This window comes from Haliotis rubra, unplaced genomic scaffold (assembly GCF_003918875.1).
Source record: "Haliotis rubra isolate DU_JTF1 unplaced genomic scaffold, ASM391887v1 Scf14, whole genome shotgun sequence".
NCBI classification, from domain to species: Eukaryota; Metazoa; Mollusca; class Gastropoda; order Lepetellida; family Haliotidae; genus Haliotis; species Haliotis rubra.
In genome coordinates, this window is record NW_025765336.1 from 1,237,525 (window position 1) to 1,263,709 (window position 26,185).

Below are 26,185 nucleotides of genomic sequence, written 5' to 3' on the forward strand. Positions count from 1 at the left end.
TGATATACCATAAATTTTTAATACTGTTTAAAACTTTCACTTATTTGTTTTAAAAAATATATATACAAATTTGTTAAACAAACATATTTGATATCTCTTTAGCGGTAGGCAGTGTGCTTAAATCTGTCTTTGGTTTAATTTATCCCTAATTGGGACACTTGATCTGAGGAAGAGTAAATCAGGTACAGATATTCCATCCCAACTGAGAGGTAATATTTCATCAGTTTAATACTCTAGATATTTAGATGGAAACTCAATTTTACTCATTGTGTACATCAAATACGATTAACTGTAACGGAATTAACCGAATACTCCCGATCGGCTGATGATTAGAGTGACCTCCCTTTTATGTCACATGTTGATAAAAGCTGTCTGCTTGCAGGAAATATACTTTGATCTATATTGTATACTTCTTATCCTGTACTGACAACACTGGTATTTGCCATTATGAAGTGAAGTATACGTTTAAATGTTATTGGCGTATCTGAAAATGACAGTTCTGTTGTGATTTCTCTGATGTGACCGAAGTTATCTGTGTGCATTTCGACATTCTGACAAGCCGAATGATTCTGATTGTAGCTGATTAGTGATCACAGTTCTCAATCTCAGATTGCGGATAACACGATCGGAATCGTGTCAACGTCACAGTTCATCTCCGATTTTCAGACGGATTTAGTAATTGGCCGTTACCAAAATGGAGCAAAAGAGAAACTGGGTAAGTAATAGGTTTTAATACATAATATGTCGCTGTTCAATGTATTCAGGGACCGTTCATAATTTATGGGTTGGGGGGGGGGGTGATGATTTTTGTGGAGAAGCATGTACAATGTGAATGACCCCCCCTAAAATGTATGTACAATATAAGTTGACCCCCCATGTCATGTACAAAATCAATGACCCCCCTCTCCTTCCCATAATTTCTAAGCATATTTTTAAACAAATTATATGTACAAAATTGCTAACCCCCCAAGTACGTGTGTACAAAATTGCTGACCCCCAGCACAAAATGGGTGACCCCCAATTAAAATCATCATCCCCCACCCAGCCATAAATTATGAACGGACCCAAAATAATCGAGTTTTAATTGTCATTGCTGTAACGATTATATTCAATTATCATTTTTGTTGGCAACTGCATCACTCTTGATAATGCCATATACATCATAATCAATATTATGATATTTAATATTCCTATATTTATGAGAACTGTTGGCAGCAGTCCCTGCACAACAGGTAACATATTTATGTTTGTGTTGATGAACATGTGACCTGCCATTAAATGTCAGATTCTGAATTCTAGGTTAGAATTGGTAGTGACAGGTAAATCAAGTTCTGGTTCATTTGGGTCCGTAGTAGGACCTTCATGGGTACCAACCAGACCTGTGGTCAATCATGTATGTGATAGGTTGATTTCAGACAATAATCATTGAAACTCTATTTCTGCAAAGAAGGCTCTTGCATTTCTTTCTGACTATACAAGCATTACTTCTGACTTATATATGTTTGAGTAGAGATAAAGCCTCTGTCACTTTAACTCATTCGTTATCAGATCGTTTTGTCGTGGGGCGGTGGGGTAGCCTGGTGGTTATAGCGTTTGCTCATCACGCCGAAGGCCTGGGTTCGATTCCCCACATGGACACAATGTGTGAAGCCTATTTCTGGTGTCCACTGCCATGATATTGCTGGAATATTTCTAAAAGCAGCGTAAAAACCCAACTCACTCATTCGGTTTGTAGGTGTATTGGAATAGTTTTATCCAGGGCTTCAGTAAAACTATTTCCAATCAAACATTTTCTACCCAACTCTGTAGGGTCAGGTAACAGGGAGACAATTTGGACTCGACCCATCCTCAGTGAGGTTGTGGGGTAGCCTAGTGGTTAAAGCGTCTGCTTGTCACGCCATAGTCGTGGGTTCGATTCCCACCATGGGCACAATGTGTGAAGCTCATTATTTGTGTCTCTATGGTATTGCTGGAATATTTCTAAAAATGGAGTAAAACCCAACTCACTCACCCATTAGAGACCTATGTTCAATGACATGGTTTATTGTTTACTCCAGGCTTGATACTTCCCAAGCCTCCATGAAGTAGTGTAATGTGGCATCGCAGACCAAACTGTAGCTAGTGTCATCCCAGTTGTTATAGATGTGAAGTAAATGAACCATTTGTTTTACTACATTTTGATAATCATGCTCTTAAAGTTCTTCAAACAGTGTAGTAAATGAGGCCCGTCTGACTGCCTGAGATGGACAAGATTTTTGACGGACGGTCTAAATTTACAGCTAGCCATCCTGATGGTCTGGTAAAAACTTTCCATCTGAGTAAATTCAGCATATCTTGGTGTCTGGTCTGGTTAAATCCATTTTGGGCTGGTAACATTTTGAAGTTACCAGCCCTGATGTCTGGCTGGGTTTTTGGCTTATTTCATACACTGCTTCAAAATGACAGCATTTGAAGGATGTCATGGAGAAATTCCAGTAATGGCTGAAGCTGCAATGAAAGCTGAATAAGCATTCAAAGGAATGTGTGTGTGTGTGGGCGTGCATGTGTGCATGTATGTGTATTATCTCTCTCTCTCCGCTCTCTCTCTTCACTCTCTCTCTCTCCACTCTCTCCTTCCCTCTCTCTCCACTCTCTCTCTCCTCTCTCCCTCTCTCTCCACTCTCATTCTCTCTCTCTCCCTCTCTCTTCCCTCTCTCTCTCTCTCTCTCTCTCTCTCTCCTCTCTCCTCTCATTCTCTCTCTCTCCTCTCTCATTCTCTCTCTCTCTCTCCTCTCTCTCCTCTCTCTCTCTCTCTCTCTCCTCTCTCTCTCTCTCTCTCCCTCTCTCTCTCCCTCTCCTCTCTCTCTCTCTCTCTCCTCTCTCTCCTCTCCTCTCTCTCTCTCCCTCCTCTCTCTCTCTCTCTCCCTCCCTCTCTCTCTCTCTCTCTCTCTCCCTCTCTCTCCTCCCTCCTCTCTCTCTCTCTCCTCTCTCTCTCTCTCTCTCTCTCTCATTCTCTCTCTCTCTCTCTCTCTCTCTCTCTCTCTCTCTCTCTCTCTGTGTGTTTGTTTGTTTGTTTGTGTGTCTGTGTATGTGCCTGTGTGTCTATGTCTGTCTGTCAGTGTGTCTGAAGTAGTCTGTGGCATACAACCATTTTTCATAAATCCCTTCAATCCCAAATCTCCATTTGAAGAAAGTTGTCATATTGTATCACATAACAGTTATGTATCTTCATGACTGCTAGTACACAACATTTCTATGCTTGCAGATAGGATTGTTTCTCCTTGGGACAATCAACAATCTACCATATGTTATTGTCAACTCCGCTGCCAGCACCATTGCAGACAGGTGGGTAGCGACATAATCCTGGGATCCAGTGTCATCCACAAACCTCAACACCTGGGTTAGAAAAGTCCCAAGCACTTGATTACTTGTCACAGTGAGGGAACCCAGGTCAGAATAGGTCCCCAGTAGTGCTAATAATGGACTTCTCGTCATATTTTAGGGGACTTAGTTGAACCATGTAATCAGACCCATTGTCTTGACAGTGTGTCATACACGTCAGAGCAGGATTTGATTACAACGTCCATTATACCTGTAACATATGTTATATTTGATTATATGGAAGCCCCGGTGGCTGAGCGGTCTAGGCGTCTGACTTTATGTGCTGGCGATTAGGTGCCTGACTCTGAGGGTGTGGGTTTGAATCCCGGATGGGACTAAACTCAAAATGTACTAGAATCTGTACTTTACTAAGAAAGTGTAATCCCAAATATAATATACAATGTATGTTACATTTGACCACATTCTAAAATGTTACATTTGACCACATTCTAAAATCTAACATTTGACCACATTCTAAACTGTTACATTTGACCACATTCTAAACTGTTACATTTGACCACATTCTAAACTTACATTTGACCACATTCTAAAATGTTTAACATTTGACCACATTCTAAAATGTTACATTTGACCACATTCTAAAATGTTACATTTGACCACATTCTAAAATGTTACATTTGACCACAAATGGCATTGTGTATTTCATCCATTATACCTACCTGGATTTTGTGTAAATTACTGTGCCCACTTTAGTGAGTGTTGGCATAGCCAGGTTAAACGACAGTGAGTTGAGTTTAGTTTTATCCAGCACTCAGCAATATTCCAGCTGTATGGCGGCGGTCTGTAAATAATCGACAATCCAGTGAAACAACAGACTAGTATAATACACATAGATTTATTTACATGAATATCATATGCCTCCTGTATTTAAGTAATTAACAGTTATGTACAACAATAGTGAGCATGTATAGACTTCTTTCAGAGGAAGGCTACAAGATGTCTGTAGCCAATTTCCCAAACTGATATTAATGCTACTTTACATATATTTACATGGTATACATTGTGGTATATCACTTTGGTATCATGGCAGAGGTGGAAATAACCCATTGTCCAACGCCCCAGTCCAGTGTTTTTTTCTGTCTGGCAAGCAAATTTGTATGTCACGCTGTACCGGATTCCAGTTGACTTTCCAATGTTAATTATTGTTTTTTTAAAATCCAATATAGTGGAAAAATTATCAGGGCAAGTGATTTTACATGTGCCACTGTACTGGAGTACATTAGCAATTTAAAAGTTATTTCCACCCCTGTATCATGGTATACTTTCTGGATTTTTTAGTCATTAGAAACATTCTTGCTCTTCATATTTGAAAATCATTTAAAGAGAAGTGGTTTTTATTTTACAAGATTCTTAAATACATGAGGCAAAATCTCACAGGAAGGAAAGGAGCAAGATTTGCACAAAACAGTCTCTAATTTCACTAGCACTATGTAACCACAATAGCTATACAAAATCTGAGATCACATGCAGGTAATTACTGAATATTCTTTTTTTCAGTTTTAATGAGAGCAACTTTGTGGGCCTAGTGTTTGGAGCTAATGTGGCACTGTCCGCAGTTGTCAAAGGTGTGTACACGTAGAATGAGCGGTGTATCTTACGAGTGTTCCTTCTAGAGCGTCTTGTTACGATAGTTTTTGAATACATTACAACATGCTCTTTATCCCGGATATAATGCCAACATTTGTTGGGGAAAGAATTGGGCTTTATAACCAGGGCATAGATTTTCGAGGCTCTCTTGGCGCTAAGATAGTCGTAAGTGCCATACATTAACATTAACTTAAATTTTAACTATCTTAGCTCTAAGAGAGCTTCGAAAATCTAGGCCCAGGTTGGTCAGAGGTTGATAATCAGCATGAGGTATGCATCAAAGATAATTAAGTATTAATACATAATTATTGCCTTTGTAGAGATGACTTATGTTTCACTGATAACAGTCCCGATATGGAAAAAGATAAAGGATCATGAATATAATCGGAAATGTCTTTTACCTTATATTACAGATGTTGACATCCATACATTTCTCCCTTTTAGAAAAAGAGCTTTCTATGCTTACTTATATCTTATTACAATGAAAACAATCTCAAAATTCAGTGTTAAAATTTGACTGGATTTAAGGAAATAAGAACTTTAGAAAAATGCCTAAAGAATGATTTCTAAAAAATTTGATTGGCACGGGGCTTAGTTTAGAATCCTGAATAACTTCTTGATCACACACTGAGGGTTTTACAAAACATGCTGTCCTCGTCATTGCTGTCAGACTGTGGCAGAAGGGATTCAGTACTGTTCTATTTTCCAACCAATTAATTGATCAGGAAATGCTGAGTTGAGGGTTTTGAAAAAAAATTGATTTTGTTAATTGAAATAATTTGTAGCATGAAGATATTCAACTTTGAAAGTAGTGACTAAGCGACCAAGAATCGTAAATCATAATTTCTCATAATCGAACACAAACACTTCTGGAACACTTGTTTTCATTAACAATATTTTTCACATGGTTGGTTTTGTCTGTTACATTTTGTAAGCACTACAAGTTCTATTTAAGTCATGATTGAATTTATCTTAAAGGCTCCAAGAAAGGGATTTTATGTTCCTAACATACTAGTCATCCTTTAAAGATGTGAATTTTTGCCAAAAAAGCCCCAAAAGAACTACATGTTTTTTTCCTTATTTTTATGTGTATTCTAAAAAAATTCATAAATGATCAGTCTGTGACTTTTATCCAATCCTCGCTCACCAATTATTTTCGATGATTGATCGGTTGTAATGAACCAATCATCAATTATGAGATTTTAACCAATTCCCAACACTAATTCACAGTATGAGATGATATGACGTCCTTTGACAATTAAAAAAATGAATAACAAAATAATGACAATAACCTGAATAATTTTGTTTTTTACAGGCCTCAACACATTTTTTCTCCTGAAGGTACCGTTCAGGTACAGGTTTATGGTGAATGGGTGTCTCATGTTAATCGGTAAGGCGACGTTGTTGACAATGTTAAACCACGTGACGTGGGCTAAGTTATGGGATCTGCTGATCATGCATTTCACATTACTTACCATTTTCATGTTTCAGTACAACAGAAACATGGTATTGCCAAATGAAGTTGCCCAATTTACATTTCACTGACTAATCTAATTTGCTATGACATCAATTTGATGAGTTAAAAGACTCCTCTGAATGTCTCCAGACCTTAGACCGCCTCCGTGGTGTAGTGGTTAGAGCGTCCGTCCGGAGAGCGGAAGGTCGCGGGTTCGATCCCCGACCGAGTCATACCAAAAGATGTTAAAATCTGGTACTTGTTGGTCCCTGCCTGGCGTTCGGCATTAATGGGTAAAACAAGGACTGGTTGGCTCGGAGTCAGTATAATGTGTCTGAGTGGGGTATTCACGCTTCACTGCGGCATGGTATCTCAGTGGGCTAGCACTATAGAACCAGCTTAAGTCTGAGCTAGTACAAGCAGCCGCACATACACATACACACTCATGCACGTCGTCATATGAGCGAAATATTCTCAAGCACGACGTTAAACCCAATTTCAGACCTTAGCTTTATTTTCTGTATTCTACAAATAATGATTAAATTACCACACAGGGATAACTCAATACTGTTAAAATGTTTTTATTTTTAGTTCAATAGACACTGGTTGACTTCATGTGTCACATGGTCTTTGTATATATATACATGTACATGTATATTGTCAAACATGTGCCTGTCATTCACACTATCATTTCTTGTGTTTCTGGGTTTGAAATTTGTTGTAAAGTTCAAATAGCTGAGTTACTGTTACAGTAAGGGACCGTTCTTAATTTATGGCTGAGTACTGACTGACTGACTGAGTTTGGTTTTACGCCGCTTTCAGCAATATTCCAGCAACATCACGGCGGGGAACACCAGAAATGGGCTTCATACATTGTGCCCATGTGGGGGAACCGGGTCTCATAGCAGCTTTAAATTAGGCTACCCACCGCCCTATGGCTGAGTAAGGAGGGGTGATGATGATTTTAAGGGGGTCACCCAAATTGTTCTGGGGAGGTGGGGGTCATCAATTTTGTACACGTTTCTAGGGGATCAGCAATTTTGTACATAAAATATTTAAAAAATTATGCTTTAAAAATATGGACATTGACTTTGTACATGATTTTAATGACATGCAGGGGTTTTTTTGTTGGGGGGCTGTTGTTCATTCACATTGTACATGCTTCTCCATAAAAATCATCATCACCCCCACTAGCCATAAATTATGAACGGTCCCTAGGACGGTTCAAATATGATAATGGTGTCCCGGACACATTTATGAATCAGATTGTTAATATTCGGGTATCTTATGTAAGTGTGTATTTCAAGATACATGCGAAAGGCACAAACTCATGGATAAAATGAACATATTCAACATACAGGTATTTAATAAATTTGTTTTTCTTAAACAGAAAGTGTTTTTTTGTTTGTCACACTTCATTTCTAAAGGAAGCTCCTGGACATGTTTATCAGTATTTGTTGCCTAGTAACTATTAAATTTATTTTATGTAAATATACCCAAAATACATTTTGTAGAGACTTTCTGAGAGCCTTATGGAGTTGTATTTGTAGCATGTAAATAGGATTTGTTTTGTAAATATTATTTGTTTTGTCACCAGGTTTGATTGGAGTGGCGTTCTCCTCCAGTTTTGGAATAGCCTTGGCTTGCATTGTGAGCATGTTTAGTTATATTTGTTTCTTTGTTTGAAGCAGCACTCAGGGATATTCTCTCTATGTGACTGTGTTTTATAAATAATCAAGTCTTCACCAGACAATCCAGTGGTTGATAGCATGAGCACCAGTCTACATTATGTGGATATGATGATATGCAGCACCAGTCTACATTATGTGGATATGATGATATGCAGCACCAGTCTACATTAAGTGGATATGATGATATGCAGCACAAGTCTACATTATGTGGATATGATGATATGCAGCACCAGTCTACATTATGTGGATATGATGATATGCAGCACCAGTCTACATTATGTGGATATGATGATATGCAGCACCAGTCTACATTATGTGGATATGATGACATGCAGCACCAGTCTACATTATGTGGATATGATGACATGCAGCACCAGTCTACATTATGTGGATATGATGATATGCAGCACCAGTCTACATTATGTGGATATGATGATATGCAACACCAGTCTACATTATGTTGATATGATGATATGCAGCACAAGTCTACATTATGTGGATATGATGATATGCAGCACCAGTCTACATTCTGTGGATATGATGATATGCAACACCAGTCTACATTATGTGGATATGATGATATGCAACACCAGTCTACATTATGTGGATATGATGATATGCAACACCAGTCTACATTATGTGGATATGATGATATGCAGCACCAGTCTACATTATGTGAATATGATGATATGCAGCATCAGTCTACATTATGTGGATATGATGATATGCAGCACCAGTCTACATTATGTGAATATGATGATATGCAACACCAGTCTACATTATGTGGATATGATGATATGCAACACCAGTCTACATTATGTGAATATGATGATATGCAGCATCAGTCTACATTATGTGAATATGATGATATGCAGCACCAGTCTACATTATGTGGATATGATGATATGCAACACCAGTCTACATTATGTGGATATGATGATATGCAACACCAGTCTACATTATGTGGATATGATGATATGCAGCATCAACATCTGCAAATGTGACTATCAGGTCAGGTTTGTTTCTGTCTATGATAAGCAGGGATTAAGTATTCTAATGCTGGTTTAACGTTAATTTATTGGTTTGGTTGTAATAAATGAACACCAATGTTAAGAAGGAATGCTTATGTATCACCAACACAATCATGCTCTGATGGGATTCATGCTCGCTCGCTCACTCACTCACTCACTCACTCACTCACTCACTCACTCACTCACTATAATTGCACGCACCATTTGGTGTTTTTCAGAAATACGTGAAATGTAACATTGTTTTGAGTAACAGTGCTTTCTGAGAAGGGTGTTGCAGAAAGCTGTAGTTTGCAAACAGAATAAAATACTGTAGAAATGTTTATGTTTTTATATATCAAATAGTCATGTGATCCTTAACTTCCTGTAAGTAGTATATGTTCATGTGACCATTCTATACTCCATGACACTGAGAGCCGTGTCAACGTCCATGTTGCAGGTGGTGGTGGGATCCAGTGCTGCCTTTGGGGAGAAGTATGTCAGCAACACTCGTACAAATATTATAGAGTTTAAGAGTTGATAGTAAGAAATCTTGAGAATTTAACTTGAAATAGAAAGATATGGAGAGATCTCAGAGATACAGAGATCCCAGAGATCCCATACTATTTGTGTGGGCATTCCAGGGCAGATTTGTCGGCCAGCAGCCTACTCTGATTGTAAGACTCGGTGGCTTGCTTGTTTCAGACCTGTGAAGGTCCGGGTTAGAACTGGTCTTCAGTAACCCATGCTTGTCGTAAGGGGCAACTAACGGGATTGAGTGGTCAGGATCGCTGACTTGGTTGACATTTTATCGTATCTCAATTGCATACAATGATGCTCATGCTATTGATCACTCGATTGTCTGTGCAGCGTTAAGCAACAATCAGTCAATCAAACAATGTTTGTTTCCGTGTCCTCGTCACCTGACAGTGTGGAGTGGTTTGTCTGATCCAGACCTGATTATCTATATGCTGCTATCATGTCTGTTGTATTATGCTGATTACGCAACAAACATTATATTACATCTTCATTCATGAAACCAAAATGTCTGAAGATATGTTATACAGTCAAATCCCGATGAGTTGAATGCCGGTGTCTCGAATATTATGCCTAACTCGAAGTACCTGTCAGTCCCGACCATTCTCTGTTATAGTTGTCATCATTTGATTACCGGTTACACGAATTCGTCTCATAAATACACAAATTGACTCGAGAAGAAAATTTGGTCCCATGAGATTCAAACAACAGCAATCTTGTATACATAAGCCGAAGTCAGTCAATGAGAAGTTGATTGGTGTAGCTAACTGATCAAATTAATAAACCAGCGCGGCTCACACCTTTCCGCCATTGACGGGTGAGTTCAAAAGGCATATTAGTGATTTTACGGAAATCACTGTCTGTGCTAATCAGACTGGAACTGATAAGGTGCCCCTATTAGTGATAGGGAAATCATTAGGTAAACAAATGCTTAGGTGGAGGAATTAGGACTGGATCATCTTTTTTCTACCCTCATAGACATACCTATGTCTCGAATACATCGGTAAGATGAATTTATTATTTGGTCCCGTGCGATTCGACTCATTGGGATTTGACTGTATATAAAAGCAAGTCATATCATTTGAATAATGCTGAGGCAAGAGATAGAGACCAACCAAACAAAGCATAACAATACTACCTTTATTCATGAAACGAAATTGTCTAAAGATCATTCACAGTCAAACACCATTGTGGTGAAGTTGAAGGGACCTTTGTAAATACTTAAGAGTCATCATCCTCGATAATCTCCAGGGTATACGTTACGATAACTCTCCACTATACCCTGGACGCATCTACGGCTTGGCCTGATGATTTTATGACCTCCCTTGGCTGGCTCCGCATTCTCACAGTAGCCAATCAGATAAGCCGCCGTTACAACCGAACTTGCCAGTGTCAACAAAGATAGCGGTTGCAGCCGCGAAGGTTTGTTCGCAGTGCGACTCAGATTTTTTGGGAAATCATACAGACAAATTTAAGGTCTGAAACTTTAAAAAAATATATATGCAAGAACACCTTCAACCTCTTTCAGAGTACCTCTGCATCAATTGTGTTGCCAAGTTTAATCAGTTAGATAATTTAAGAAGCAAAAGTGAGTTGTGATTGGTCCGCTCAACTTCCCAGCGTAGATACCTGATTGGATAAGAAGCCAGCCAAGGGAGGTAATAAAATTATCTGGCGGAACTGTAGATGCATCCAGGGTATAGTGGAGCGTTATCGTAACGTATACCCTGGAGATTATCGAGGATGAAGAGTCATCCGATTTGACAGAACTGTTAAATGATGACCATATTAGGTCTATGCAGGGTCCAAACTTTTACCTCGAGACAACGGTGACATTGACACATCAAAGATTGACACAATGATGTTTGACTGAATGAATAATATCAAGCCGTGTTCCAATATTTGTGTTCTGTGATGTGTGTTTTAGTGTGACCCTGGGCTTCCTGTCTCAGTTCCCAGCAAGCTGGTCAACGCCTGGTCCAGTGGTACCGGCATGGCTCGGTCTCCTCGGGTCATCTATATACATCATATTTGGTGAGTGAGGGGTGAGTGATTGAATGGTATTTTAAACCAGAAATGTTGCAGGTTTCTCACCTGCCTGGGCGTGGCATACAGAGAATCTCACCTGAGTGTTTTCTGATATCTGATTTATCAACAGTAGTTGTTAAAGTTTAAATGTCCAAATTTTGACGAATAGTTTTTACCTTATGTTGATGAGTGGTGATATTTTTCATGTCAACAGATATGATGGTAAGATTTTATGTATCATCCAGAATCATTCTTCCAACTATTTGAGGTAAGCAGAAGTAATAAGAAGTGCCTTGAGTTCAGTGACAGTATTGTTTTACACTGCTTTTAGCAACATTACAGTACAACCAGAAATTATTGAGAATTTAAAGATTGTAATTATTTTTTTTTTTTTTCACTCATTACTCACGTATTAAATGTGAATATTAGCAGAACATGACTCCAGATTCAAGGACAGGTGAACAGTTAGTATTTTGTCAAGTCACCATGGGCAGCAATGCAGGCTTCAATGCAGCGGGCATACTACTGATCAAAGAAGTTAGAAAGTCGTGGTCCATGCTGTCCCAATATCGGACCACCTCTTCTTTCATTCCTAAAATTCTCAATAATTTCTGGTCATACTATACAGCAATATCACAGCGAAGGACACCAGAAATGGACCTCAAACATCATACCCATGTGGGGAATTGAACCCGGTTCTTCGGCGTGAAAACGAACGCTTTAACCACTAAGCTATCCCACCACCCCGTCTTGAGTTCAAATAGTACAGCTTCAGTTTCAGGTATCTTTATTCTGTGTCCATGACAACATCTCATAAAGAATTTGATGATTATCTGAACACAGCTTAAGACATACTGTTCATATGCTATCCTGACATTTTAGGTTGTACCGTGGGCAATGGAAGCGACAAGACCAGCAAGCTCCACACCCTCACCAAGTAAGAGGTTTTACATTTTCAGCCAAAACCAATTCTGTCACTTTTAAACAATAGCATAGCTCTATAAACTACATTGTATTTTGATGACATTGTGTGAGAGAAAGACAATTTTCAGCATGAAGACAATTTAACACAATTTCATCATTCGCCTGATGTGGTGGACAGTGTTTAATCTGTCTCATAAGTCAAAGACGAAAATTTGAAACAGCTAAATCAACAGTAACCTTAGGAAATGGATGTAAAATGTTGTAAAATCTTGGCTGGCATAGGGCTGTGGGTAGCCTAATGGTTGTTCTTGAAAAAGAAAATTACTTAAAATCATGGTGGACTATTAGTGCCTGTATAACTTAGTTCATTTCCTTTGTATTGTAATGTGGTGGATTGGGATATTGTATCAGTTTAAAATAGATCTCAGTGACAGAAGGACATTCTATAGAATATCTGACTTGAATACTGACTTTGGCTGAGTTTGGTCTTAGAACCCGTTTTAGCAATATTCCAGCTTTAATAGATTACAGTCAAGACCTTTTGGGGACACCAGAAATGGGCTTCAGACATTGTGCCCATGTGGGATAAATTGTAAGGGAGTGGGTCATCGATTGTCAGCTTGCTGACGGGGTTAACCTCTTTGGTCATGTGGACAAGGTGTCCGACTTCGGATTAGAAGGTCCGTGGTTCGAATCCCAGCACGGGACTCGGAAATGTTATGGCCGCTACAAAATCATAATACATAACCCTGAAAATGAATGCCAGACCATATTGTATAGGCCAAGTTCAAGTATCCAGCGCTGAAGTAGTGGAGTAATTTTTTTCTTTCATTTGAAGATGAGAATTAAGTGTCAAAATGAATCTGATTTCAATGTTTTCTTAGGCTCTATAGAAAGAATTTTTACATGGTTGTTTTCACATATGACCATGATGTGTTGCAGATATGCGTTTCTCCTGACGACTCCTGTCGTGTTGATCTACTGGGTGGCCTATTTCGTCATTGTTCGAGTACCGAAGCCATCATCGTCATCTCTGTCTGTACCTGAACCGGAGAACGAGACAGTTGACGAGAAGACTCCCATTATACAGCACTCTGAGCCAGGTAACCTGAAAGAGGAATCAATAATGTAACACTATACATTTCAATTTGAGAAAACCCATACAAGACAACATGGAACACTTATGAAGTAGAAGATGAATAAAAATTGGTATTTCAGTAGAACATATATCATCTTCAAAATTAGTTAATATTCTTGCACTGTGTTGTCAATTTTCTACAATATGGAAAGTTCTGCTCCAACTTTGTGGGGCGGTGGGGTAGCCTGGTGGTTAAAGCATTCGCTGGTCACGCTGAAGACCCGGGTTCGATTCCCCACATGGGTACTATGTGTGAAGCTCATTTCTGGTGTCCCCCGCCGAGATATTGCTGGAATATTGATAAAATCGGCGTAAAACTAAACTCACTCACTCACTCCAACTTTGTTTTGTTTGTTTGTTTTTTATCGCCGCACTCAGCAATGTTCTAGCTATATGGCGGCGGTCTGTGAATACTTGACTCTGGACAAAACAATACGGTGATCAACAGCATGAGCATTGATCTATGTAATTTGGATACGATGACATGTGTCAACCAAATCAGCGAGCCTGACCACACGATTGTGTTAATCGCCTCTTACGACTAGCATAGGTTACTGCAGACCAATTCTAACCCGGATCTTCACGGGTCTCAGATCAAGTGTGTTTCTTGTTGCCAAGACATTTTCATAATTAAATTAAGATATGGGAGAATAGAACTAGTTTCTGATATAGATTGATAAATTTATGAAAGACTCCAAGTATATTTATATTTATGGCATATAAGAAGCTTTGTATTTTAAAAAAAGGTATTGCTTGAACAAACAATCAATAACATGGTTGGGTTAATATCGAGTACATGTATATTTGTATTCTTGTGCTAAAGCATTCACTCGTCATGTCGAAGGCCCAAGTTCGTGGGTACAATGTGTGAAGCCCATTTCTAGTGTCCCCCGCCATGATTTTGCTGGATTATTGCTAAAGGAGGCGTAAAACCAAACTCACTCACTCACTCTTGTACTACATACGACAGACCTATCAGTAGCACAAGACAAATATACAGTATTTGTTAGTGACAGTTCTGGATGGGTTAATAACATGGTTGGGTTAATATTGAGTGTATTTGTATTCGTATGCTACATTTGTCAGACCTATCAGTAGCACAAGACAAATATTCAGTGTTTGTTAGTGACAGTTCTGGATGGGTTAATAACATGGTTGGGTTAATATTGAGTATATTAGTATTCGTGTGCTACATTTGTCTGACTGATCAGACTACAAGACAAATATACAGTGTTTGTTAGTGACAGTTCTGGATGGGTTAATAACATGGTTGGGTTAATATTGAGTGTATTTGTATTCGTATGCTACATTTGTCAGACTAATCAGACTACAAGACAAATATACAGTGTTTGTTAGTGACAGTTCTGGATGGGTTAATAACATGGTTAGGTTAATATTGAGTATATTTGTATTCATGTTCTACATTTGCCTGACTAATCAGACTACAAGACAAATATACAGTGTTTGTTAGTGACAGATCTGGATGGGGAGGCTGAGAGCCCTGATGCGGAGCATACTGAGGAGACTGCGCTGAGACGTATCTGGAGATGCTTGAAGCTCGTCAGCTGGATGGCCTTCAATGTGAGCTCCGGGGAAACAGGTGCCCTTACCTTATGGGCCCAGTGGGACGTTGTATAAGCTAATTGATGTAAAGCACTGTCTACCTTGTCTCAAAATACAACACTTCGCAGCTGGAAGCACTGTGGAGCTAATTAACTGAGAGAAGTGTGATTTGCACTTTTGTGTTGTGAGATCACTGCTTCATCAGATATTGATTTTTTTTATACTGATTGTGCTAGAGAAAGTTGCCAAGGTTTAGACAAACTTCTGGTCACCCATTGATAAATGATGACTTTTGTCTGTATGAAGAAGTCATTTAACTAGGTCCTATTGGTAGATTTAATGTGGGATGGCGGCCATTGTGCAGGTTATTTGAAATTCAGCAAAAAGCACTGAACAGGGCAGTAGCTATTTTTATGAAACACAACATGCCTCTTATTGCATGCAGAACATTGTCTTCGTTGTGTTCACTGTAATCACCTTGTAGGACGATATTGACGAGGAATATTATCAGTAAGCTTGTTTTGAATGAATGGTTTTAGTTACAAGGCTTTTGTGAATCAGTACTTACAGAACACATGTGCGAGGAAGTAGTTTTGGTATGTAAAATAATAAATTGGATATTTGGCTTTAAATAGTAATTTGCTGTTTTCAAAGAAATGTAATATATGAATACACAATGCCATGTAGAAAGTGGTCAAATGTAACGTATGTTATATTTGTGATTACACTTTTTTAGTAAAGTACTGATTCTAGTACTTTTGTTAGGTTGAGTCCTATCGGGGATTCAAACCCACACTCAGGCACCGTAACCCCAGAACTAGATAATACCTGATTTGGTCAATCTGTGATGATATTTTGGATGTGGTAAGATTCATTGTGTCTCTTCTTCAGCTGGCTGCGGTGTATGTGTTCGAGTACATCGCAAGGGGATGTGCTGCCAAGGTCCGACCCAAGTCGGAGTACAACGTGGGATGTCCCGAGCTGTATGCCGCACTCCAGCTCTGTTATCAGGTGGGAAACCTCAGTTTTCTGTTTACCTGGACACTGACACAGTAAGGGTGTGAAAAGCAGTAATAATGTTGCATGGCTGGCTGAAAGGTCGACCTTGCCTTATAAAAGAAGCAGTGTAAGTGTTTTGTGGCTGGCTGGAAGGTCAGCCTTGCTCTATGTGAGAAGCAGTGTAAGTGTTGTGTGGCTGGCTGGAAGGTCAACCTTGCTGTATGTGAGAAGCAGTGTAAGTGTTGTGTGGCTGGCTGGAAGGTCGACCTTGCTGTATGTGAGAAGCAGTGTAAGTGTTGTGTGGCTGGCTGGAAGGTCGACCTTGCTGTATGTGAGAAGCAGTGTAAGTGTTGTGTGGCTGGCTGGAAGGTCGACCTTGCTCTATGTGAGAAGCAGTGTAAGTGTTGTGTGGCTGGCTGGAAGGTCGACCTTGCTCTATGTGAGAAGCAGTGTAAGTGTTGTGTGGCTGGCTGGAAGGTCGACCTTGCTGTATGTGAGAAGCAGTGTAAGTGTTGTGTGGCTGGCTGGAAGGTCGAGCCTTGCTCTATGTGAGAAGCAGTGTAAGTGTTGTGTGGCTGGCTGGAAGGTCAGCCTTGCTGTATGTGAGAAGCAGTGTAAGTGTTTGTGCGGCTGGCTGGAAGGTCGACCTTGCTGTATGCTTGAGAAGTGTAAGTGTTGTGGCTGGCTGAAGGTTGACCTTGCTGGAAGTGTAAGTGTTGTGTGGCTGGCTGGAAGGTCGACCTTGCTGTATGTGAGAAGCAGTGTAAGTGTTGTGTGGCTGGCTGGAAGGTTGCGAAGCAGTGTAAGTGTTGCTGGCTATGTGCTGTAGAAGCAGTGTAAGTGTTGTGTGGCTGGCTGGAAGGTCGACCTTGCTGTATGTGAGAAGCAGTGTAAGTGTTGTGTGGCTGGCTGGAAGGTCGACCTTGCTGTATGTGAGAAGCAGTGTAAGTGTTGTGTGGCTGGCTGGAAGGTCGACCTTGCTCTATATGAGAAGCAGTAATAATGTTGTGTGGCTGGCTGGTTGACCTTGCTGAATGCAAGATGCAGCTGTGATTATTTGTGTCAAGGTTGTCCATGCTATTTGTAAGAATCAGTCATGTTGTGTTGCAGGCCGGTGTGTTTGTGTCGAGGTCATCTGTACAGCTGGTTCAGATACAAAGGGTGGAAGTCCTCTCGGCCTTACAATTCATCAATATGATCATCTGGATAATTGATGTGCATGTAAGTCTGTCCCTTTTCCAGGTGTGTGACCATAATATGTACATTTTTCAACTCTCACAAACTGTTGTGAGGAAGGCAGCATTTAGTTTTTAAAAATCATATTCCTGTGAAGGCTTATCATACACACTGTCTTTTGTCTTTTAGTTACAAAATTACATTTTACAGACTTGAAAACACATTGAAACTTTTCAAGGATTGTCTCTGTCTTGGAATCTGAGTTTGGACCTCGCTGTCTGGGTAACAGACATTGTAATTTTATGAATTGTATATCATGTATTTATCATCCAAAACTGTGTTCCACAGGAGATATCGCTTGTGTGAGATCAGACGATATCTCCTAGGAGATTGACAGTAGATTTTGTACAATGCCCTGACAATGCTGTGACGTCATGAACTTGATGACGTCACAATGCTATGACATCGCTGCACTGCAAATCTAATGGTAGTACTGTGTTCAGAGATGTACAGTTTTCATTGAAAACTAATGAAGAGTGATTTTGGATGATAAATAGAATCTCACCCTCGTGTCTTCTGATATCAAATATATCAACACTCGTTGATAAAAGTGAAAATATCCTTGGCAAGCCAAATATATCGCCTCGTTGATATTTGTTACTTTATCAAGCCTCGTATGGTTCTTTATATCAACTTTGATATATTTGATATCAAAAGACACTCGGGTGAGATTCTCTATATCATATGTATAGTACAGCCTTCATTCTTGTGTGATGGAGTCAGAGTATACACTCATGACATAGAGAGGTTGCAACTCGGGTTCTCTCCCCCACACACTGTATGAAGAATGAAGTAATAGCACATGTTCTTTATTGCCTGTGTTGGACAGTACAAGTTCCTGCCGGTGGCGGTATTGCCAGCATTCATGGTGTATGTGGGGCTGCTGGGCGGCGCCTCCTACGTCAACATCTTCTACATCCTGCTCCACAGCCAGCGCTTCCCAGCCAAAGACAAGGAACTGTGCATCAACCTCACTGCTCTGTTCATCACAATCGGTCTGTACCTACAGATTCCAACTCTCCATACCTGCACCCTAACTTGTTATCTTTATCCCCATTGTTGTGTCTGTAGATCTACCCTTGACTGTAACCATAAACTTTCAATAGAAACAGGTAGATGGTATAATATTATTAAAGAAGAAAGATTATGTACACTGTGTAAGAACACAATAGGAGATGAACTTCACTTCATGTTATACTGTCCATGTTTAAGTAATGTAAGAAATTCATTCCTACCAAACTATTATTGTAATTATCCATCATTAGATAAATTTATATCCCTCATGTCTTGTACGCATAAAGCACTATTGTTAAAAATAAGCAACTATGTGAAAACCGGACTACGTATGCTCCCATGAAACAAATCTGTACATTTGTATTTTTCTCTATGTCACTATTGCGTGATCTTCATGAGAATAAACCATTCATTCATTCTCCCACAACGCATTTTGAAAGGGATTTTAATATGGACTCCATCAATCTGTCCAGGTGTGCAAGATGTTGTTTCCAGAGCTGATCTTGAACATCATATAGTATTTTAATCTAAACTTGGCTATTTGATAGGTCTAGAAATGATTTGGTGTCGTTAGAAAGTTTTTATTTGAGGAATTTTTAAGAAGTATCTTTCTTGTTTCTTGTACACCAACTTTGACTTTGTCTGGAAAGTGGTGAGAGGGCTAAGATGTTTCCAGAGCCTATCTTGAAAAAAACATACAGTATTTCTTCACATAACTTGGCTCACAGATAGACATAGTGGTGAACTGGTGCTGTTCAAAGGTTATTATTTGGGAAATGCTTAAGAAGTATTTATTTATTGTTTACAACTGACTCTGGTGAGATAGCTTGTTTCGAGAGCATGTCTCGAAAAAACGTGCAATATTTCTTCACCAAACTTGGCGAATACCTAGGCCTAGTGGTGAACTGGTAACTGTATTCTTTACTTTCCATGACAACTAGTTTCATATATTTATTCTCATTAAGTTTTTGGGGCAGTTGGGTAGCCCAGTGGTTAAAGCGTTCGCTCGTCACGCCAAAGACCTGGGTTCGATTCCCCACATGGGTATAATGTGTGAAGCCCATTTCTGGTGTCCCCCGCCGTGAAATTGCTGGAATATTGCTAAATGTGGCATAAAACTAAACTCACTCACTCACTCATTAAGTATTTACCATTGCAGGTGATGCTGATGACAGTGTCCTGTCCTTGTAGAGGCAGAACTGCTTGTTGTAGCTGTGGCACTGATTTCTTAAAGTACATAGTGCCAGCTGATGAGACTCTTGACATCATGTTGTGAAAACATTGATAATGCAACACTTTTAGACCGATATAGCAGAAAACTTTGATAATACAACACTATTTTACATGTAACTTTAGAAAATATTGACAATACAACATGCGCAGATTTGTAATCCTTTGCTTATAAATAGGTTTTCAATCATCACTCATGGTTCACCTTTTAAAAGGAAAAGACACGGTTATTATTTAAATGCACTTTTCATGTTTCAGGAATATGCATCGGAACTGGTTTGGAGACAGCATTATTCACAACACTTTTGAAGAACGACTAGGATTGACTGCTGTCCAAAGTTTTCAGCTGTGTGACAAATGCTGAGAGGATGAGGCCAGTATGGACCATGTTGGTATACTCGCACCTGGATACACTCACTTTGTCAGAACCACTCAGGCCAAAACACAGCTTCGTCAGGAAGCCAGCCTCACGTACAATCACCCTTTATCAACCCACCCCTGCCATCATCTTCCCCTGAGGGGTGGTGGAACAGCCTAGTGGTTAAATCGTTTGCACTCGTCACACCGAAGATCCAGTTCGAATACCCACATGGGTACAATGTGTGAAGCTCATTTCTGGTGTCACCCAACGTGATATTGCTAGAATATTGCTAAAAGCGGCGTAAAACTAAACTCTCTCATCTTCCTGTGTACATCGCTGTCATCTGGAAGGATGTGCAATAGAGACTCTACAGACTAACTATTATATGGACAGTGTGCAGTTAATCAGACAGGTTTTGTCACCAAAAGTTGATATTGCTTTAACTGTATATTATTTAATTATTTATGATTTCATAGAGTCTTACCTCTTTTAGAAAATATCTTTTAAATATCAAATTATATTTTTTGTTGCTGTGTTATTCTAAACTGAATGATTTGGTAATACACATGTAACAAGATAAGTGACGTCAGAAAGGTAAACTTTCAGGTGTGTTCATTTTATGTATTTATAAATTGCTTGAAGGAAAAATAATTCCGACCTTTCTTCTCATGTTCCATATACCCGTGAAGGTCCGGGTTAGAATATTGATCTTCAGTAACCCTTGCTTGTGGTAAGAGGCGACTAACGGGATCGGCTGGTCAGGCTCGCTGACTTGGTTAACACAATGTCTTCGTATCCCAGTTGCGTAGATCGATGCTCATGCTGTTGATCACTGGATTGTCTGGTCCAGACTCGATTATTTACAGACCGCGGCCATATAGCTGGAATATTGCTGAGTGGTGCGTAAAACTAAACTCACTCATGTTACATAACCTGACCTAACCTTGTGTAACATCACAGGGGCGTGTCATGCTTAGAAACACGTTAGTAACGCTGTTTCTAAGCGTGACACGCCCCTGTGTGTAACATATGTTATATTTGGGATTACACTTTCTCAGAAAAGTACATTTTCTAGTACTTTTGTTGGGTTGAGTCCCATCCGGGATTCGAACCCACACCCTCAGAGTTAGGCACCTAATCGCCAGCACACAAAGTCAGCTGCCTACCGCCACTGCGGCTTCTAGTGTATCAAGCACATATGTCAATGTGAGTGCAAGTATTTGAAGCGGTCGTAAAATATGTCTGATCCCAATGGCTCCCCCATGTTAACGACATCACAGACGATGGAAGTCGTATTTCTTACAATGTGTTGACGATGGTACTCAAACTCGGATGTCACTTTCCTATCACGACAGTGTCATTGCAGAACTTCAACTGATTAAAGATATTTATTTGTTTGGTTTCTGAAGACCAATTCTGAACCGGATCTTCACCGGTAACTAATGAAAGAATATTGAAAATATATAGCTAACTAGTCGACCTGGTAGTTTCAATTGCCATCATGGGAATGTATGCAGTTTTTTTATGTTCATGCCTCAAAATATATAATTGTGAAAAATATAACACTATTTAATCTAAAAAAAGGATATGTGAGATTCTGACCTGAGGAAAATCTCGAATTTCTTCATTTGGGGGGTCCTTGATTACAGGAAGAACTGGGCGGAAGGGAACACAGTATGGTTAAGAGACTGTCACAGACAATTCTTCTTAGTTTAGCGGACCGTGAAGATCCGGGGTAGAATAGGTCTTCAGCAACCAATTCTTGTCATAAAAGGCGACTGACTATGCTTGTCGTAAAAGGCGACTAACGGGATCCGGTGGTCAGGATCGCTGACTGGGTTGACACATGTCATCGGTTCCCAATTGCACAAATCGATGCTCCTGCTGTTGATCACTGGATTGTCTGGTCCAGACTCGATTATTTACTGACCGCCGTCATATAGCTGGAATATTGCTGAGTGCGGCGTAAAACTAAACTCACTCACTCTTCGTTTAGCCCTCAACTAAGTCGTGTCATCAACTTAGGGATGTTCATTTTTTTTATTTATGATAGAGTTTTACACTTTGTTGTCATTTCAATAGTCATGTAGAAGTTTGAATGTATTGTCGGAATAAATCCGTGGATGTTTGTGTTTTCAGGAATTAACAATATCCTCCTCCTGAGACAAAAAATGTTATAAATTTGTATTAAATAATTTGTGTAATAATGTGCAATACTTTCTGTGATTGTTAATTTTGTATTTTAATAAATAATGTTTTTAACAAATGACAATAAAAATGATCAAATATGTGTTTTTATGTCTGGAGGGCCAAGACGTCCTGAAGGTGACCCAACTTAAACCAACGCGATCATACCCGATATCTGGCGAAAACCAACAATCTACTTCCCGTGGAGATCCTAGTTCGCCTTTATGGATACGGGACGGCGGGGTAGCCTAGTGGTTAAGTCGTTCGCTTGTCACGCCAAAGACCCGAGTTCGATTCCCCTCAAAGGTACTATGTGTGAAGCCCATTTCTAGTGTCCCCGTCGCGATATTGCTGGAATATTGACAAAACGGCGTGAAACTAAACTCACGCACTTTGTCAATGCATGTGTATCCCAGTATCGTAGATCGAGGTTCATGGTGTACATCAGTTTTCTGGTTCAGATTCGACCATTTACAGGCCACCGTCATATAGATGGAATATTTTGCCAGAGCTGTTATAAACAAAGAATAACAAAGCTGTACCATGACGTCCAGTGGTGCAGCTCCGATGTTTGTCTTCCAATAACAGATCAGAGATTTACAACCTTGGCAGGTCGGCGTGGTAAGTCATCATTCTTCACACCTACAGTTAACGGACCTGTGAAGATCCGGGTTAGAATTGATCTTCAGCAACCCATGCTTGTCGTAAGAGGCGACTAACGGGATCGGGTGGTCAGGCTCACTGACTTGGTTGACACATGTTATCGGTCCTCAATTGCGTATATCGATGCTAATGCTGTTGATCACTCTGTGGTCCAGACTCGATTATTTACAGACCGCTGCCATTTAGCTGGAATATTGCTGAGTGCGGCGTAAAACTAAACTCACTCACTACACTTAACGGAAGCGTAATGCGCCGCTATCATTTGTATGGGATATGGATTTTTAACCAGTCCCCATTTGCATCCTGTAATTTCACACCATTGAATGCTTCTGCAATGAGAGAATTTCATGATTTCCAGCATCTTATGTGTTAATGTTATTTTTTCGCATGTGTGGACACCTGCGAAATAATTTAGAAATTAATTATTTAGTAATACAATCTAATTTTCATTAACCTATATATTTTAGGTTAAAACAGGTCACGACGCAACATCAAGAAACCCATAAATATATCAAATTAATTATGCAGCTGCAACAATTAAGGTCGCCCTGAGACCAACTTTTCTTTGCTTTGCATCAAAGAAAATACGAATCGATATACAATAGACTTCTTTCTATCTTGTACGATTGATGTTTTTGCTTGGATCAACTGAGATTTCCTTAACTCCAGATGAAGAGGATCTGACAATGGAAGGATAGTCAGCAACGATTGCCTGGCGTCCTCAAGTCACTGCCGGGTATTGTGTGTCTCCAGTACAACAATGTGACCGGGTGGTTACGATGTGTGTGACTCGTCTGAAACTTGTCGCCATTACTTGAAGGCGTCTTGTCCGGGATTAAGAGGTTTATTCCTAGCTCAGACTACAAATACTTCCACGTGCTCACTTCCCCTTCCCCACACGCACGCAAACGCCCACAATTCAGAATGACACACGTACGCGCGATGCAGAACGGCGTGCGCATGAGCGCATAGTTGGCCCCTCCGAGCATGCGCACACACACCGAACACTCACTATGCAAAGAAGGTATACCATCAGATCCCGTCGCCTGAAGTTCCGTTACCACGTTGCCCGTTCTTTAAACGCAGTTATTAACCTGAAATAAAGTAAACTGTTTCAAAGAAGTGAGTTTGAGTAATTCCGTATGGTTTTACGTCGCTTTTAGCAGTATTACAGCAATATCATGGCGGGGACACCAGAAATGTGCTTCAAACATTGTACCTATATTGGGAATCGCACCCGTGTCTTTGGCGTGACGACGAACGCTTTAACAACTTGGCTACCCCACCGCCCCACAAGACACGAACAGACTGAAGCACTTTGAACAAAGATAAATCCTCAGTGACTGCCATCAGCTTGTGTCCTGTCAGGTAACATTCACATGCACGCAAATATCTCCCGATGGAGACTGCGCAATCATTGCCGAGACAATCCGGGACTGACGTCATCCGAGTTGGCCCCGGGTGAACATGCCTCCATGTTATAACTGCATTACTACACACAGCGACATGGTACTTCCCTCATCAGTAATCTCATTGGTCCGAGCATACAGTCATTATGACAATATATATCATACCTTATTATCCCACACTCTCATCAAGCTTGATCGTGCATGCTGATTTAAAATTATGATTTCTTGTCTGGAAGATTTATTTCTGAAATGTAAAGTGACGTTTGGTTTCAGGCAACGCGGGTTCCCGGTTTAAGACGTGCGAATGAATACCGTGCTTATGTAATATGAATGATGCTTTCGATGATCTAAATGAAAGTGTCATTGCGAGTTTGCAACGCCATAACAGTTTGCTGAAGAATCCCAAAGAGAAACAGCTCCTATACACATAAATGGTTCGCTTCATGCCTACTGGTCCTTGGAAACCTCTGTGTTCTAGTGGAAGGAGAGTGTCTGCTTGGAGAGCGTAAGATCGAGGTTCAGTACCAACTGTTATACCAAAAAGAGTGAAAGGATGGTAGAAGTTGTAACCCTTCCTGCCTGTGTGGGTTATTCATCTTTAAAAAAAATACACGCATGCACGCAAGCGCACACGTGAAGGTAAATAACTATTTAAGAGCAGGAATCTTTAACTCGATGTTAAACCTCACTTCATCGCACTTATGGGGCGGTGGGGTAGCCTAATGGTTAAAGCGTTGGCCCGTCACGCCGAAGACCCGGGTTCGATTCCCCACATGGGTACAATGTGTGAAGCCCATTTCTGGTGTCCCCCCGCCGTGATGTTGCTGGAATATTGCTAAAAGCGGCGTAAAACCAAACTCAGTCAGTCAGTCAGTCATCGCACTTATTATTCAAGGAAACCCCAAGCCTTTGTCTAGAAATATCGCGGACAACGCTCCTAACCACAGAAAATGAATGCTGAACTTCCAACATTGTCTTAACCCTGCTTGGCATTCAATCGCTTGTGGTCTCGGAAGTCGACCGTAACCTGGGTAATTCAGCCCAGCGTGAATGGAAGTGGAATGGAAGTTGATCACGGAAATATAATGAGCCCTGACTCTGATGTAAATATCGGTGGTGTGACAGATGCCGGTATGCGGTCACGTTCCCATGGTGGTTGCCGTGACTGTAGTCATTAGGAACGCAGGTCGGACGGTGGCCTCACAGATCACCGTCAGGTGATAAGTCCAATAATAATCCACGACCAGTTATAATCCGATAACGGTTTACCTTAAAGGCAACACTTATTCATATTAAACGATCTCCACACGATCTCAGAAGTTGCATCTTCATAAACTATATTGACGGGTGCAGTCAGGAGGTATAACTGGCTTGATGTTTGACTTCTGAAGAACGGGGCGTCCTGTTCCCGTTAGTTACGAGGCCTGGTACAGATTGAAGACAGCCATAATACAGTTAGTATCGAGGTTCAGAGCAATGCGTTTCTTGAATAAAGAGGGTGTAGACTTTGACGATGACTGACTGAGTTTAGTTTTACGCCGCTTTTAGCAACATTCCAGCAACATCACGGCGAGGGGAGCACCGTTTCTTTTGAAATGGGCTTCACTTTGACATTGTGCCCATGTAGGGGAATCGAACCCGGGCCTTCGGCGTGACATGGGCCAACGCTTTAACCCACTGGGTCCCCGCCCTAAAAGCGGCGTAAAACCAAACTCAGTCAGTCAGTCAGTCGATGAAGTGAGCAAGGGTCGTTTTGATCTCTCCCAGAGTACGG

The 26,185-nt window shown here is 40.3% G+C and overlaps 1 protein-coding gene across 1 annotated transcript; it reads left to right on the plus strand.

Annotated features, from left to right (window-relative positions):
• Window positions 1–350: 350 nt before the first annotated feature.
• On the plus strand, window positions 351–20,930 carry LOC124268699 (battenin-like). The gene is given in 16 exon segments (XM_046703689.1): window positions 351–715; window positions 3,245–3,324; window positions 4,879–4,946; window positions 6,284–6,358; window positions 8,022–8,074; window positions 9,583–9,617; window positions 11,587–11,615; window positions 11,618–11,658; window positions 11,660–11,693; window positions 12,570–12,624; window positions 13,554–13,714; window positions 15,221–15,330; window positions 16,204–16,323; window positions 17,422–17,532; window positions 18,377–18,542; window positions 20,050–20,930. Coding segments are annotated over 16 exon segments (1,221 nt in total). The 5' UTR covers window positions 351–694; the 3' UTR covers window positions 20,112–20,930.
• The last annotated feature ends 5,255 nt before the right edge of the window (window positions 20,931–26,185 follow it).